The sequence below is a fragment of the Pantherophis guttatus genome, chromosome 1 (assembly GCF_059756535.1).
Source record: "Pantherophis guttatus breed Tessera chromosome 1, ASM5975653v1, whole genome shotgun sequence".
NCBI lineage: Eukaryota > Metazoa > Chordata > Lepidosauria > Squamata > Colubridae > Pantherophis > Pantherophis guttatus.
Window position 1 is genome coordinate 45934201 of NC_142063.1, and position 17278 is coordinate 45951478.

At 38.7% G+C, this 17278-nt stretch overlaps 1 protein-coding gene across 3 annotated transcripts in view; it reads right to left on the reverse strand.

The window, feature by feature from the left end:
* The window catches only part of SLC24A4 (solute carrier family 24 member 4), a 121964-nt gene that overhangs the window by 14762 nt on the left and 89924 nt on the right, over window positions 1-17278 (reverse strand). The window contains exons 7-12 of one of the 3 annotated variants that reach the window (XM_034418357.3): window positions 12494-12568; window positions 10867-10892; window positions 9984-10037; window positions 8363-8505; window positions 2482-2651; window positions 1430-1532 (exon numbers count right to left, since the gene is read on the reverse strand). In XM_034418357.3, the coding sequence (XP_034274248.2) occupies window positions 1430-1532; window positions 2482-2651; window positions 8363-8505; window positions 9984-10037; window positions 10867-10892; window positions 12494-12568 (571 nt within the window). Of the gene's footprint in view, window positions 1-1429; window positions 1566-2481; window positions 2652-8362; window positions 8506-9983; window positions 10038-10866; window positions 10893-12493; window positions 12569-17278 lie in introns of all 3 variants that reach the window. The other 2 variants (XM_034418356.3, XM_034418358.3) reach the window with 2 other exon arrangements.

Genomic DNA, 17278 nt, shown 5'->3' on the forward strand with positions numbered 1-17278 from the left:
ATATCTTTTTATGTTCAGTATGTAGTCTTTGATATAATATCAGTTTATCAGAGCAGTTACTTTGTATCAGAATTGTATGGATTTTTTTATGCAGTCTGTATGCTTTTCAATAACTGCCTTGCAAATTTTGACAAATGCACATTCCAAAGAGTAGCTTTGCTTCTCAAGCATTCCTAATCATATCCAATTGCCTGGATCAAGAGTACATGAATTCAGGGCTGCTTGTTGCAAGCAGCCTCTCAAAATCCTGGCTGCAGCCTCCACATAATGTCGCCATTCTTTATGTTCCCACCAAATTAAAATGTCTATTCTGGCAGAAGAAAATTGTTGAATATATGGGAAATAACTTTCTGAAGTCCATTAAATCAAAACAGCCACTTATCTAGCCTCTTTCCCAAACCTATATTCTATTATAGCCTAAAGTTTAACAGTTGCTCTTGAATGTTGTCAGTGACACACACACACAAAATCAAAAGTAAGTTAAAAAGTAATATTTTAAAAAATGCTGAACATCAAATAAAAATATGCTAACAGTATAAACCAGCTTTATTCATAATTTAGTCTACTACATTTTCTGAAAAGAGCAAGACAGGGGTGGGTGGGTGGGGGGTGAATGAAATTTCTCCCACTTTGAGGATTCTAAACAAATTGGGGGGGGGGATGAAATGAAATGAGAGTCAGATATCAACAAAGCAATTTGCCCAAGTTATGTATAGACCGCGGATCAATCATCAGCCAGAATTACAGTTTGATTCTGAATGTTGCTAGCAATTACTTTCAAGCTCAAAGTGCTGCAGAATGTTTGCCTCTTTTTTTCTGCCACTACACTGCAGTGATTTGTTTTTGGAGATTACATACCATTTTATAGCTAGAGAGGTTACACTGGCTCAAAACAAGCCAAAAAACATGAATTCTGGGAGTTGAAGTCCATACATTTTAATGTTGCTGAGGTTTAGAAACACTGTTCTAGAAGGCCTAAGAAATGATTCCACAGGTCGTTCCCAAAGGGGCTTTTTCAAAAGGCAACTGGACTTTCTGTGTTTTATATTCCTTGCAGTCATCTAGTCATTAAATCTTTCCATTCTCCACCATTCAGTCAGAACTGAAAAGCTTCTTAGATGAGAAGTGAAACATCTTCAAGGAAAAACGAAGAAAGTCCAATTGCCTTTTGAAAAAACATCTTTGGGAGAACCATGACCTGGTTTACTGAGAATCTCCATAGATATTCCATAGGTCAACTCCAGTTTTCCACTAAAACAGTGTTTTTCAAACTTGTCAACTTTCAGGTTTGTAGACTTCAACTCCCAGAATTCCCAACCCTAATGGAAAAAGTGGCATTCTTTTTTGTAGCCCTAATTCTTTGGCAGGATTTTCCTAGAGAAATGTTCTTGCTCTTTTGTTTATTCCATAACGTGCCTTGAATATTTACCTGGTGGTGAAAATGGAGACTGGGAAATGTGTTCTGTTTCTTCTTGGTTGTCAGCATGGATGGCCCCATTTTCAATATTCTCATGTCTTCCATTCTGAATCAACTGGCCATTGGAAGAATGAATTAGACGCTGACGCTAAAATGTACAGAAAAAAGCCCAATGACTTTAAGAGCATACTGCTCTTTAAACATCTGGATATGGTTTGATTATTTATTTACCTGGGCTTTTAAATTCTAAGAAGCTAGTATTCTAATTATTATTATTTATTATTAGGCTACGGCATTGTTACATTAGCCAGGAGGCTACATTGCAATTGCAGAGTAGTAGTTTCGTTGCCAAGGTACAAGCCCTGTTGTAGGAAATGATTGTGTGCTTCCCATGGTGCACCACACCAGAAAGAAAGACGAGCGGCTCTTCCTGCAGCGTCATCCCTTCACCAGAGCCGCCTTGCAAAGGAGTGATGCAGCCAGGAAGGCTCAAAGAGCAGGAATCTGCCTGCCTGCATGGAGAACCAGCTCATCCACCCACCAAAGTGGTACCTATTTTATCTACTCGCATAAAAAATGCTTTCGAACTCTTAGGTGGACAGAAGCTGAAGTGAATGACAGGAGTTCTCCCCGACTCGCAGCGCTAGGACTCCAGCGTCAACCACTCCTGTGTATTTTAATGGTAAGTCCTTACCTTTGGAAAAAAAATTCCCATCAACCAGCATGAGGATTTATTTCTTTTTTTATATATAGCTTCAATTTATAAATTGAAATTTTCAATAAACTTTATTGAAATTTATATAAATTCAATTTTATTTACTTGACTTTAATTTTACCATAATTTCAATTGTAATATAATTCAATTATAAATATGATTTATGAAATAGTTCAATATGTAAATTGAAATATAAATACATGTAATTTTTTGAGAGCTCTGGATGTCTTACGCTATGAATTAATTACTTTAAGAACAGAACATAGTAGGAATTAAATGACTAGGACTCGTAAAAAATAATTGTCTAAGCTAGTCAACGTTTTAATTATTTTCTCCACTCTGGACTCACCTCATTAATAATTAACCTGCTTGCCATCCGTAGTCTGGTTCTTGGCCCAAATTTATTGGTAATCATTATTCGCAAGCCAGCTTCAGGGAAACGGTATTTCGGAGGACTGGAACAAATAATCTCATCGACCATCACCACAGAATTGCGTCCAGGCTCTTGTGTTCCTTTCACTAGTGACCACAATGCCAATTAATAATTGTAATTTTTTATACTTTTGCCCACAAACAATTCTATTTCTCATCTGTAGTCAAAATGCATGTCAAATAGGACATTTTGCTATATTTGTCCATTTATTTTCAGAAAGGCTTTATGAGGAAATAAACTGTTTTCCTCTTAGACTGAGTTCCTCACTCTTGAATCGTCTTGCTTTATATTTCAAGAGTAGTATTTACAATGTTACTGCAATCATAATGATTCTCTCTCTCCCTCCCTCCCTCCCTCCCTCCCTCTCCCCCCCCCCTCTATATATATTAATTATGGCTACATGCTTACTCTATGCTGGCTACATAGCAGCTACACAATTCCCTTAAATTCCTTAAAATGTAACATTTCTTCCTGATAATCAAATAAACAGATTCATTATCCTCATTTTCTTCTTTCTTTCCCTAGAAAGAAGACAATAATAACTACTTCCTTATTTTTGTCCAGAAAACTACTTTATACTATATTGACTTCTGTTCTAGGCCAAGAGATGTAACATGCAGTTGTAAGTATTAGTAAAAGGAAACAACAATCAATGCACGAAAACGAACAACAAATGCTACCAGCTAGAAACAGCAAGCGCAGTAAGGCTGAGCAGACAGGAGACATATGCGTTAGAATACACATTTGCAATACACAATCAGTTTATTTATGTTAAGAAGAAAAGAATTATTTTGTTAAAGCCAACCAACCATTAGTACATAATATTCAATTTGAAGGCATGAAAATCTGAGGAAAACATTCATTCAAGCCACACAATTAAAGACGATTCTCCAGAAAAATCTCACACATGACAACTGCAGGTCTGTGATTTCAAAAGAAAAAAGACAGAAAAGGTAATCAAGGAAAGTTTTCTTTTGGGCTATAAATTATGATTAGAACAATGTTTCCCACACATTCACCATGGCTGAATTCTGATGGCAGGTTCTTGCTGTTGCAATGAGATTCAGGCTTGGACTAGACAAGTAAGCAAGGAAGATTCCAGAAGATCACATTCATGTTTGGTTGTGTATAACCAATTAACTAATTTACACTTGCAGGTTAATGAACATGAAGAAATGGGACTTTAGCAACCTGAGGATGAAAAATCTGTGAGCTGTTGTGGGCAGATTATCCACTATATAAGCCATTACATAATTGCTAGTATAATAGGAAACAGGACTAAAGATTTCACCTTCCCATTTCCCCCGCTCACACTTAAGCAGTGCCTTTGGAATGATGGTTTATAAACAAATTGACATATGTACAGGAGAAGGTTTGTATATGCAGGGACCAAAAGCATTTTTGGCCAGCCTCTTTTGGGTTGGTTAAAAATAATACCTGCCTTTAAAAAGACTCTCTATGGTTGGAAATGACATCTACCCATTTATATGAAGAAACAGGTATTACAATTATGGAAACATTCCAAAGAGACATAAATTTTTGCTTTAATAATTATACAATGGCTTTTGACTGTGTATGATATGACAGTGGATAAATCACTGCAGATAAAACATGGGTATACTGGACAAATTAATCAGTCTACTGAAGAAGCCGCAGTTCAAATGAATCATGGGAAAATGAAATGATTCAAAATTGGAAGAGGACTGATTTATTTAACTTATCTGCAGAATATATCTTGAAAAATGCTGAATTAGAAGACAAATATTTGTTAAGTGGGAGGAGGCAAGAGACAGCAAGAATATTAATCTCTATAGTCATCTGACTCTATAGTCAGAAGTCTCTATAGATGACTTCTTATAGGCATTTATAAGAAAACATATTAAAATTGCTGGAGAAACATCAACAACTTTAATATGCTGATGATACCACTTTGACGGCTGGAAATAAGGAAAGCTAAACAGGACTTCATCTTATTAAAGATGGAAAAGAGTTGAAAAAGGTGGTTTTCTTTTCAGTATTACAAAAGCCCCTTAGAGTAAGTCAGTATACAATGTCAATCTAGTATAAAAAAAAACTTTTACTTTTACTTTTATTTTACTTTTCTAGACCCAAAAATTCATAGGGATACTAGTAGAAACCGTGAATTAAGGAATTGTTTGCTACTTTAAGGAAAGACTATTACAGATATAGAGACATATTAAAACAATCAGATTCTACTCTAACAACAAAGTTATGTATTAACAAGGCCATGATTTTCCAGTTGCAACATACTGCTATGAAACCTGGAACATCAAAAAAGCTGAATGAAGAAAAAAATTGAACCCAACAGAAGATAAGTAGATACTATTACTGATAACACAAGTATAAGGACTCAAGGAAGCAGTGACAGACAGACAATCCCAGTGTCAACTCTGAAGCTGACCTGGCTGAAGCCATCTTTTCCTGCCACAAACTTTGAAAGGAGGAAGGGAGGAGGGAGGTAGATAGACAGTCAAAACAAAAAGTTTTCCTGTGGGAATCAAGGTCATCTCAACAGGTAGCTACTGAAGGAGAAGAGTGATCAAGCAGCCTGCCAGCTATATTCATTGGACAATGTGACCGGTGACATCTGGGAGGGGGAACTTTTGCTCTTTTATTTAGGTGAAAACCACGGGGACTTTTACAGTTGGGTCCAATAAACATGTTCTTTGAGGAATCTACCTGCCTCAAAGTTCTGCTTTTGGTGGATGCATTACTTGGAACCCTAAGACCCAGCTTAATGATGTCCACCTGATCATGAAGAGTAGGAAGTGACTGAAAGATTGAACAATAACAGGAAGACTAACTTTCAAGGAGGAAACGTGCTAACCAATATATACCTGAAGATAAAGAAAGCTTAGAATAATTCTATACTCTATATTCAGATCACAAAACAGAATCACATTGGTCGTCAGTAAATCTGTAAGATGAAAGCCCATTTGCACCTCATTTAATCTTTGCACTACTGATCCATAGTAAATTGGTTGAATCTTAAGAGATGAGTCAGGAATTATATGTGTGAATTTGGCTAGCAACTTTCTGAAGCACTGTTGGAGATCCTCCTATCCTTTAACCACAGCCCTGATACTTGTTAAGTGGGAGGAGGCAAGAGAGAGCAAGAATATTAATCTCTATAGATGACTTGTTGTAAGCATTTATAAGATAACACAAAGCACTCCAAACATTTAAACCCACTTTCTTTAATTTGATGCCGTTTAAATTCCATAATTCCAAGTCAGCATGAGTCCAGAATTATGGGACCCAAGTTAGTTGAAGTCTAACAGATCTGGAATGCAGCAGATCTGGGCATTAAGTTAGATAGTGTATATCTGGTAGAGAATATGTGGCATGTAAGAATTATTGCAGGAGTAAGTGCACAAAAATTAGTGGATAAACATCTTACAGATATGGCCCAGTAGAGAATAATTAATGGCATGGAAGCCAAGAGGCATACTCAACTGTGTGCTAAAACTTAAATGAAAACTTCCCACAAAGAGCTTGCATATTGCAAAGTGGTTTATTGATAAAACCCTTAATGGACTTCAGCCTCCTGTAGAGCTCCAATATTTCATCACTGTGCAGAAAATAGTTTCAGCAACTGAGCTTTTCTCATTTCCACCTACCAAGATGCCCTCTCCAGTTTCCCTTTTTCTTCTTGTCATTTTGATATTTTTGGAATGAACTGCAACTGAAAAAACAGCTTGGGGTCATGAAAAAAAAAAGTCATGAAATATTTGTTGTTTGTTAGGTTAAGGTACCACTTTTTGTTTTTGTTCCAAAAAAAACAAACAAACCCAAAAAACCCTAAGAGGCTAGTCCTCTGGAATGTGGACACATACTTGAGGCATTTGATCTGGATTCAATACAAGTGTACTTATGTATTTCATCACTGTGAGTTTCTATTGACTGGGCCAGAGCATATAAACAATTTTCACAAGAACAAAGGAGGCACTGCACTGTTATTCTAAAAGCACAAACATTAGTTGCAAAAATTCAAGTCTTTTTCTGCCCAGAAGACTTGTCTGAAATTGGATTTTCCACTGGCTGAAGAGCTTTGTGTATATGAAAACCTTGTACCATAAGTTTTTGTTTTCCTAATGTTTTGTTCCTTGTAGCTCTTGAAAGCAATAAATTTACAAGCTTCAAGATAGCAGTCTGAAAACCTTCCATTTATCTGTACCCTCAAGTAATAGAATTCCTGCTATCAGAACATGGAATGTAGTCGGCAGAGAGCAAGTGCTCTTTTGCAGGCAATAATCAGCTTCTGAACTCAGACAATGGAGAAGGTTAGGATGAGATCAGAGCTTTGCTGACTCTGGAGAGATATTAACAGATATCCTAAGCATCCTTGCTGGAAGCAACCCTCAAAGCTAAAAGATTTAGAAGTCTGGCTCAGCTGATGGTTGTTCTAACAAAGTAAAAAGGCTATAGTAAAGGCTACAGCCATAGCAGTTTATTAATCCATGGCATATTTCAGTTAACAAAAATAAGGCATCTCTCAGCTCTTGAACGGCACAAGATACAGATGTGTGTATACCTATTCTTTATGAACATAAAGACCTTCATTTTGGTTACAGGTATGCGATGCCTTTTCAAGATATTATAACACACTCTGTGGATAACAAGCATTTGTTGTTCAGTGGCTAGAATATTCCCCCTTGCAGGGAAAGCAACAAAGCAAGACAAATGCATAGTGTTAAAAAGTAAAAACAGATTTATTTTTTTTAGTACTTTTATTGCTTGCAAATCTCATGACAGTTATAAGATGTAAGAGCATGAACTTATTTTCAGTTCCAGAAGAAAGCAGATATTTTAGAATTATTATGAAGAACCAATGTTCATTTTTCCATATAATATTAGTGTAAAGAAAAGTGGGAACAGAAAAACCTTTACTTTCCTAAAGGTTAAGAACTTGATTAATTATTGGATACAAAAACTGATATTTTTCAATGTGAAAGTTTTCTGTCCAGGGCAAAAAGGCAAGCACTTCCATCTATACTCTATATATCCTATATCCAAGTTTCCCAGCTATATTTTGAGGTGGCAGTTTCATTAAGAAGTCTTCTCCTTCGGAAATAATGTGATGCACCAATTCTGTCTTTCACCCAGCATGCATAATTATGATGATCCTGAAGATCCTCATTCTAACATTAACTCTTAATACTGGAAGAAATATTTCCTTTTTAAATTATTTGAAAACTCTCACCTTCTTAGAATCTCCTGCAAAATCCTGAGCATTGCTAAAGGATCCTTTTGAATAATCTAACCTTAAGATTCATCTCAAGAAGGGTACCACATAGATATGATAGGCCTTATTATGAGCCATGGTGGCGCAGTGGTTAGAGTGCAGTACTGCAAGCTAATTCTGCCGGCTGCCTGCAATTTGGCAGTTCAAATCTCACCAGGCTCAAGGTTGACTCAGTCTTCCATCCTTCTGAGATGCGTAAAATGAGGATCCAGATTGTTGGGGGCAATATGCTGACTCTGTAAACCGCTTAGAGAGGGCTGTTAAAGCACTATAAAGCGGTATATAAGTCTAAGTACTATTGCTATTACTGCTCTGTATTAAATAAATACATGACCCAGAATATGTAATTATAGAGAATTACAGAGAAGGATGAGTGACTCTGGATTGCTTGTGTCTGTCCAGCCCATTTATTAAACATAAATAATATTTTATCTTAAGATTGTGGAAGTCTGCCATCAGAGTTTGAATCACTAACAGTGAATAGCATTGTTACCAAGATCTTCTGCTCAGCTCATGTCTGCTTAGCCTTACCTTTCCATAGCAATGGAATGGATGGATCATCACGGCTAATGTCATAATATTTATTACCATCTTCCAGTTCACTGTTCACAGTGTTGCCATTACCAACATTCATACTTTTGATAGTAAAGAACTTCTGCATCTTCATGTTGAATCTAGAAGTATAAAGAGAAAAATGCTGATGTTTCAAAGAACAGCTCATAAGTCCGGCTCTCTTCTCTTCTGTTTCTGGTGCTCACAACCATTGGGAGCAAGTTGGATTGTGATACATCAGTTTATCAAGTGCCATCTAATCTGAGCATAACTGGCTGATGATTACATTATAATTAGGCCCCTCATGATCTGGCCAAAATTAAGCCCTGTTAGATCCTGCTAGTTTCAATGCATACACAGGTAGTCCTCGATTTACAACAGTTCATTTAGTGACCATTCAAAGTTACAACAGCACTGAGAAATGGGATTGTCACATCTAGGTTATATATAGAAATTAAAATGTTGCAACATGATAAGCCAAGTCAATGAGGGAAGCTAGATTTGCTTAATGACTGCCTGCTTCACTTAATGTGGTGATTTAATGACAATGACAAAAAAAAAATCTTAAAATAGGGCATGTCTCACTTAAAAATTGCCTTGCTTAGCAACGGAAGTTCTGATCCCAATTGTGGTCATAGGTCAAGGACTATCTGTATTGTGTTTTCAAAATCGATGTTGCTCTGAGGAATATGCAGAAGAGAGAGGCCAGATTCATGAGTCCTTCAGAAGAGGCCATTATCCCTGAACCCAACATACGTTTACAGCAGTAACTGTAACTCTGGTTGCATGATCCCAGTGGCTGTGTTTCACAGAAAAAAAAGGCTTTTGAACTATTTCTATGCTCCCCTCGGAAATATTTTCTAATTTGGATATAATGATTTATGAAACTGCTGTAAAATAATTACGTTGATTATTTCTGTAGCATTGCAAATACAAAAACAAAAGAAAAGCCTTTATTTCTTGCAAGGGTAGCTGATGAATAGCCAATATAAAAACTAATTCAAATTCTCCAAAGCCAAATCCATAAATGCAAGTATGCTTCATTCTGAATTAAAGCCTTCTCTGTGCAATCCCCCCCCCCCCAATTACTTACCTTGGCTGCTTACAATGCTCTTTCAAATGGGCTATTTTGAATATGAAGAAACAAGCAGAATATTTCTGATATACAGCCGCTTCCTTAGTTTCCTTGGAAAATTACTTCTCTTGGACGCATTCCATACGCTTTGCTCTTATAATGCAACATTGGACTTCAGTACCCATTACCTCAATCTCTACTGCCAAAGACTGTGCTGGCTAGTGATAATGGAAGTGGCTTCCAAAACACTGGAGGGCACTAGGCACAGAAAGGCTATCATAAAGACCGAATGTTCTCGTTCATCTTCAATTTCAATAGCCCAAATGTAGATCCCATAAGAATGAGCCTCAAGTCATTGCAGACAATATACATTTAAGCAGAACATCCACTACTAGTTGGGGAAATTAACAGCAATAAAGCAAGGAAAGTGAGCTATTCTTAGTTATCTAGCAAAGTACATTGCAAGCTCATACGCCTATTAGCCACACATATTTAAAGCGCAGAGGAGAAGTTAAGAGTACTTACTTCATGATAAGTATATAGAAGGAATACATAATGATGAGTATAAGGCTTTCCCACCTCAAATAAATAAAAGGAAGGGAATTAGTAGCATGGCTAGTGCCATTTGCAGTAGTGTTACATATTTTTTGTGGAATATATCAGTAGAACTATCATAAGCACTTCCCCCCCACTTCTAGCACTTCATATATTAAACCAAAGAAGTTGTTATGTCTATCTGTTCTTTGTACTTCTTCTTACTCACTCCTTCCTGCAGCCAGTTGCAATTTGTTTTTCTCTTAATGCTTCATAGTGTTTGTAAATCCAATCAGTCCCTACCTTCTACCTGTGCAACCAGTCTCCCCCATCCCCAACTACCGTATTTCTATTCAAAAATATTGCCAAGAAAGAATAAGAATCACATCACCTAAAGATACTCAGGGGCTATCTTTCCCTAGCTGGGAAATTGGCTGCGAGTCCCCAAAATGTGAAATAAATAAATCATTTGAAATAAAGGTTTGCTAACAACATAAAAGCCCCCACATTTTAGAAGGACTCTTCATCCTTGAAAACTCTGCTGATAGTTTTCCATCACTGATGAGGGGAACGAAGCAAAGTGTGCCAGGAAACCATTAGAAATAACTATGAGATTTCCAGATCCAAAAAACCTCTTGCTTTACTGACACATCAATAAAACTAGTCCGCAACTATCGGTCTCTACCTGTAACAGGAAGAACAGAATAGTTCCCCAGTTTTCTATCCTAATTACAGAGAGAATCCAAGTTGGAGGGTGTGCTGGAAGTTTTACAAAAAACATAATTCCATCCAACCCCAAGGGAAGATTTGCTCTGCATGTCCAAATTTATTTCCCTTAATCAAACAACATGAAGAAATGAAAAGAACCACTTACCATACAATTTTCTCATCATATATAAACTAAAAAAAAAAGTGAAAAAGAAAGGAAAAAATGGAATAATTATATAATTCAGGTTTTAAAAAAATTGGTTACATTATAGAAGACAGTGGCATGTATACATATAAAGCTGAGCATAGAATGGTCTCCAAGCAGAATCAGCTAGGAATTTTATTCTCAGTTCCTACTGATCTTTGGTCCTGAATCATTGTTTCAGTAATGAAAGCCACTTGGTTGCCACATCAACACTGATGCTTGGCAAAATATATAGTAGCATTTTTTAGGTAGAGCAAACTTGGCAAATCTGGGAACTTCCTGGTATATTAAGATTATTTCTCCAAGACTTCCAAGCAAAGAGAATTGGAGGTCAAGTTGGGAAGTTTGTTGTAGACAGTGATTAAATTATATAGTGGACAGAGCTGCAAAGTCCAGATTGAGAGGCCATGAATTAGAAAGCACTGAAGACGCTTGGAATAAAGTAATTCCTGTGAATAGATGATTTCCTTAAAATAAAAAGCAATATGCTGTTCTTGCATTTCTAACTTTACAGGACAACTACCTCACTGATCCAAAATTCAGTACAATATGTACTAAGAAAAAATAGGTATATATAGTTTAATTTAGACTATAGGAAGGTGGCATTTCGGCATTACATTTGGCTAACAGTTGTCAAGATTTGGCTGCTTCAAGTGGCTCATTTGGGGAGAATTAATGGATTTTTATCACGAACAAAGCCAGCCCTAAAATAATTAAAAGCAATTGTTCATAATGCTAAAAGCAACTTTTAGCATCCCTGGACATCTCTCAAAGTTCACAGCTGATGTCTTTCCCAGGTCACATCATGGCAGGGTTAAGCAGTCATTTAAATTTCCTATTAATCTCCTAACACAGGATCATGCTGCAGCTCAGGAATTGGAAACGATAGCAAAGTCTCTTCTAATATTGCTCCTGGTTGTTTGTCATCACTGCCAAATGGGACCATTGGGACCTCAGGCTGATTGGGAATTTGCCTATGCAGAAATTCAAGTTAATTTCAAGTTGTCGATAAACACATGAAAGAATGCAGAAGATTCACTGCCCTTGCCCCATCTGCTAATGGCCGTATGTATGTATGTATGTATGCATTCATTCATTCATTCATCTATCCATCCATTCATTCATTTAATATATTTATATAGGCATCCATCTCAAGTAAATTATCCTGGACAGCTACGACATTAAAATAACAAAAACATTTAAAAACATAAAACCAAGAGCAGCTGTAAACAACATGAAGATGGTTATGTGTTTGAATGCATCTCTTAATTCTAAGATAGCATAGTCATTCCAGGAAGTTGCCTTCTCACCTGATCTAAAAGGTACCTTATTGTGGGAGACCGAAGCATACACATTTAATATCTTATTTATCTACTTACTTACTTATTTATTTAAAATATTTTTATAGTCACCCGTCTTCTAACCAACTCTGGGTGGTTCCCAAGATCCTTTGTGTGCGATTTTTTAAAATGGGAAAATCCACCATATTTGTCTTTAAGGAGTCCTTTTATAAGGAGGTCTATTGAGAACCAAAATCTCAAGCTCAGCTATGTTCCAGAACATGGTGAAGAAAACTGACGAAACTTACCACAATAAGGACTATTACAGACAGTGTGTAGTAGGCAGAATCCCTGCACACAGACCACCAAGTGAGACGGACCACCTAGAAAAAAAGATACAATTATTCCATATAGCAAACTCTATCTTGACAATGCTTGGATTTTAGATTTTGCCACAGATTCTTAAACCAACCAAGGCTGATGAAATAAGGTTCATATAGGCATTCACATCTCACTACAATCTTATCACTTACTAGTTAGCATTGCTGTTAATTAAAAGGTATCCCTTTAAGGAAGGAGAACAATTATATCTGAACCTGTATTTTTCTACATAATCTTGTTCTATCTTAATTTCTAGTTTTACATTATCAAAATCATGCAGTGAAGTCATATGAGACTTTCTATAAAGCTTTATTTTCTTTTAATACAAACATTTCATCATTCATTAAACAGTGTGTTATCTGGGTACAATTTTTTTGTGTCATAACAGTTTAAGCTTATCACCATATTCATTATTTATATCTACTCTTATTTTAATACTAATACATAATATATTAGTAATATATTAGTAACATATCTATTACTATAACATTTCTCTTCTTAACTTACTTAACTTTATAATACCTTGCTTTCATGTTTATTCTCTAACCATTGATAAAATAAATCCCATATATTATAGTAGTCAGATTCTTCCTTTCCTTTAATTGCAAGTGTTAATCTATTCATTTCTGCACATTCTAATATTTTTTAATCACATTTTCTTCTGTAGGGATCTCTTTACCCTTCCAATTTTGTGCAAATACAATATAGCTGCAGTTATTAAATGAATAATCAAATATACATTTTCTTTACTATAAATTTCTGGTAAAATCCCCAAAAGGAATATCTCAGGTTTTAAATCAATATGCTGCTGTGTCATCTTCTCCAACCGCATACAAATTCTTGCCCAATATGGTTTTGCTTCTACACATGTCCACCACATATGATAATATGACCCCGGCGTCTGGTGACATTTTCAACATTTAGTTGATTTGTCTTTAAACATTTTCCCCAATCTTTCGGGTGAACACAACTGCAAATACAATCTAGATATGAAAAAAATGGTAAATTATATAGTTTTTATATGGAACTGACAGAATTGGATAAGATATTAATCAGTCAGAGACAATGAAAATGTAAGTACTCTATTCACTGAGAAATAAGTGTGTCAGTCTATGTTGGGGGGGGGGAATGTGGCATCTTAAAGAATGAAATATTTGTAGTAGTGTAGGATTTGTGGTTTGTAGTCCATACACATAAATGAGAAAGTTCATGCCATTCTTAGTTATGAATTTATAGAGACAATTATGCTTATGTGTTGGAATGGGTATGAAACTCTAGTGCTCTGTATTATCATCCAACAATTAATAACTGATTTAATTACAATAACAATTAACAGGATTTTTCCTACCTTGACACTCAGATAACCTCATGAGCATCTGATTATAGACTCTTCCAAAGTATCACACAAAAAATTTGTTAGACTTTCAGGTGACACAAAGCTTTTCTTTGTTCACCAATCACTATAATCCTAACCTTAACCAAACAGGAAAAAGAATATTATATCATAAATATTTTTTTTCTTGGCTTACTAGCAGCTATTTACACATTTTGCTAAGCTACAATGATTTTTGCCTGGATTTGCTTAGCACAATGTGTGAACACGGCATGCTCAATAAACCAGTTAATCATGGTTTAGAATAACATGCAAAACATATTTCCAAATAATTACTGGGCTGAAGGATCAAATAAATAGTTAAGTTTATATAATAAACCTTAACTTCCAGAAGAGATTCTTTTAGGATTATTATCTACTTAAAAGCTCCAAAAGAGAAAAATATGTTTACAGAACAAGCAATACTCCAAAAACATCAGAAAATAGTGATTATTCAAAACCTCTTCCCATAAAAAAAAATGCAGTTGCACAGATACAGAAAACAGGAAACTTAAACCTTTTAAACAGGAAGTTTAGTTTAGTTTAGTTTAGTTTATTAGATTTGTATACCGCCCTACTCCCGAAGGACTCAGGGCGGTGAACAGCCATGAAATAAAACATATCAATACAAAATTTAAAATAGAAATAAAACAAGTTAGATAAATTTGGCTGAACCATATTTAAAACCCCAATAATTTAAAACCAAATTTAAAATTCCCATTTAAAAGAGGAGAAGTTTAGGTCAGGCCGGCTTGCTGGAATAGGAACGTCTTCAGCGTGCGACGGAAGGTACGCAGATCCGGAATCCTCCGTATCTCGGGGGGGAGCTCGTTCCAGATAGTAGGTGCCCCCACAGAGAAGGCTCTCCCCCTGGGGGCCGCCAGTCGACATTGTTTGGCCGACGGCACCCGGAGGAGCCCCTCTCTATGGGAGCGTACTGGTCGGTGGGAGGCTATTGGTGGTAGCAGGCGGTCCCGTAGATAACCAGGTCCTGAGCCATGGAGCGCTCTAAAGGTGATGACCAAAACCTTGAAGCGCACTCGGAAGACCACCGGGAGCCAGTGCAGCTCGCGCAGGAGAGGCGTTACATGGGAGCGCCACGTCGCTCCCATCACCACCCGCGCGGCCGCACTCTGCGCCAGTTGGAGCCTCCGAGTGCTCCTCAAGGGGAGCCCCATGTAGAGAGCGTTACAATAGTCCAGACGGGAGGTGACGAGGGCATGAGTGACCGTGCGTAACGAGTCCCGATCCAGAAAGAGACGCAACTGGCGAATCAGGCGAACCTGATGAAAAATCCTCCCGGTCACGGCCGTCAAGTGCTCTTCTAAAGACAGCCGTGAATCCAGGAGGACACCCAAGTTGCGAGCCCTCTCCGTGGGGGCCAATACTTCGCCCCCAATAGTCAGCGATGGCACCAGCTGACTATATCGGGATGTCGGAAACCACAGCCACTCGGTCTTGGATGGGTTGAGTCTGAGCCTGTTTCTCCCCATCCAGATCCGTACGGCCTCCAGGCACCGGGACATCACTTCAAGGGCATCGTTGGGGTGGTCCGGGGTGGAGATGTACAGCTGGGTGTCGTCAGCGTACTGATGGTACTCCACCCCGAAACCACGGATGATCTCGCCCAACGGCTTCACATAAATGTTGAACAAAAGGGGCGAGAGGACCGATCCTTGTGGCACCCCACATATAAGGGGCCTCGGGGTCGACCTCTGCCCCCCTGTCAACACAGACTGCGACCGGTCGGAGAGAAAGGAGGAGAACCACCGTAGTACGGTGCCTCCCACCCCCAACCCCCCCAACCGGTGCAGCATGATACCATGGTCGATGGTATCAAAAGCCGCTGAGAGATCTAATAGGACCAGGACAGAGGAACAACCTCTGTCCCGAGCCCTCCAGAGATCATCCACCAACGCGACCAATGCCGTTTCCGTGCTGTACCCAGGCCTGAAGCCCGACTGGAACGGATCTAGATACGTCGTTTCATCCAGGTACCGGGGAAACTGTCGTGCCACCACACTCTCAACAACCTTCGCAACAAAGCGAAGGTTGGAGACTGGACGATAATTTGCCAATATTGCCGGGTCCAGGGAAGGCTTCTTGAGGAGAGGTCTCACCACCGCCTCTTTCAAGGCGGCGGGAAAGACACCCTCACTCAATGAAGCATTTATAATCCCCTGGAGCCAGCCTCGCGTCACCTCCCGGGAAGCCAGCACTAACCAGGAGGGGCACGGGTCCAACAAACATGTGGTCGCATTCAGTCTACCCAGAATCCTGTCCACGTCCTCAGGGGTCACAGAGTCAAACTCATCCCAGATAACATTCTCAGGACCTGCCTCCGTCATCCCCACTGGATCTACCCAGTCAGAGTCCAGATCTTCCCGAATCTGAGTGATTTTGTCATACAGATACTGAACAAAATCCTCGGCTCTCCCCTCCAAGGGGTCCTCCCTCGCTTCCTGGTGGAGCAGGGAGCGGGTCACCCTAAACAGGGCGGCCGGGCGGTTATCTGATGACGCGATAAGAGCAGCAAGATGAGTACATTTCGCTGCTTTTATCGCCACTAGGTAATTCTTAATATGAGATCTTACCAGTGTCCGGTCAGATTCAGTGCGACTGGCCCTCCAACTACTCTCTAGGCGTCTTTTCCGGCGCTTCATCTCCCTCAGCTCCTCAGTAAACCAAGGAGCCAGGTGAGATCGGCGCCGGGTCAGAGGCCGCAAAGGCACGACTCGATCCAGAGCTCCAGCGGCCGCCCTATCCCAGGCGGCCACTAAGTCTCCAGTCGAGGCGTGAGCCAAGACCTCAGGCATTGGCCCAAGCTCCGTCTGGAACCTATCAGGTTCCATCAGGCGCCTGGGGCGGTACCATCTTATCGGTTCCGCCTCCCTGCGGCGGGGAGCAGCGGTTCGAAGATCAAGGCGAAGGAGAGAGTGATCCGACCATGACAAGGGCTCGATAACTATGTCCCCTATCTCGAGATCACTCAACCACTGTCCAGAGACAAAAATCAGGTCCAGTGTGTTTCCCCCCATGTGCGTAGGGCCATGAATTAGCTGGGTCAGATCCATAGCCGTCATGGAAGCCATGAACTCCCGAGCCACCTCAGACGTCTCACCCACGGACGGAAAAGAATTGCTTCAAACTGATGTAAGAAAAGTTCCTAAGAGGATTTTAATTCCAGTGAATCAAAGGAATTGCATAATTATTGTGTGGCATGCTGTTTAAAAAGTACATTTAATTGTTACTTAAGTAGCAGTTACTCAATTTTCGATTGGATTAAGTGAGGGGACAGAAACAACTTTGTTTAAAGTCTTCAATTTAAAAGTCCATCTCC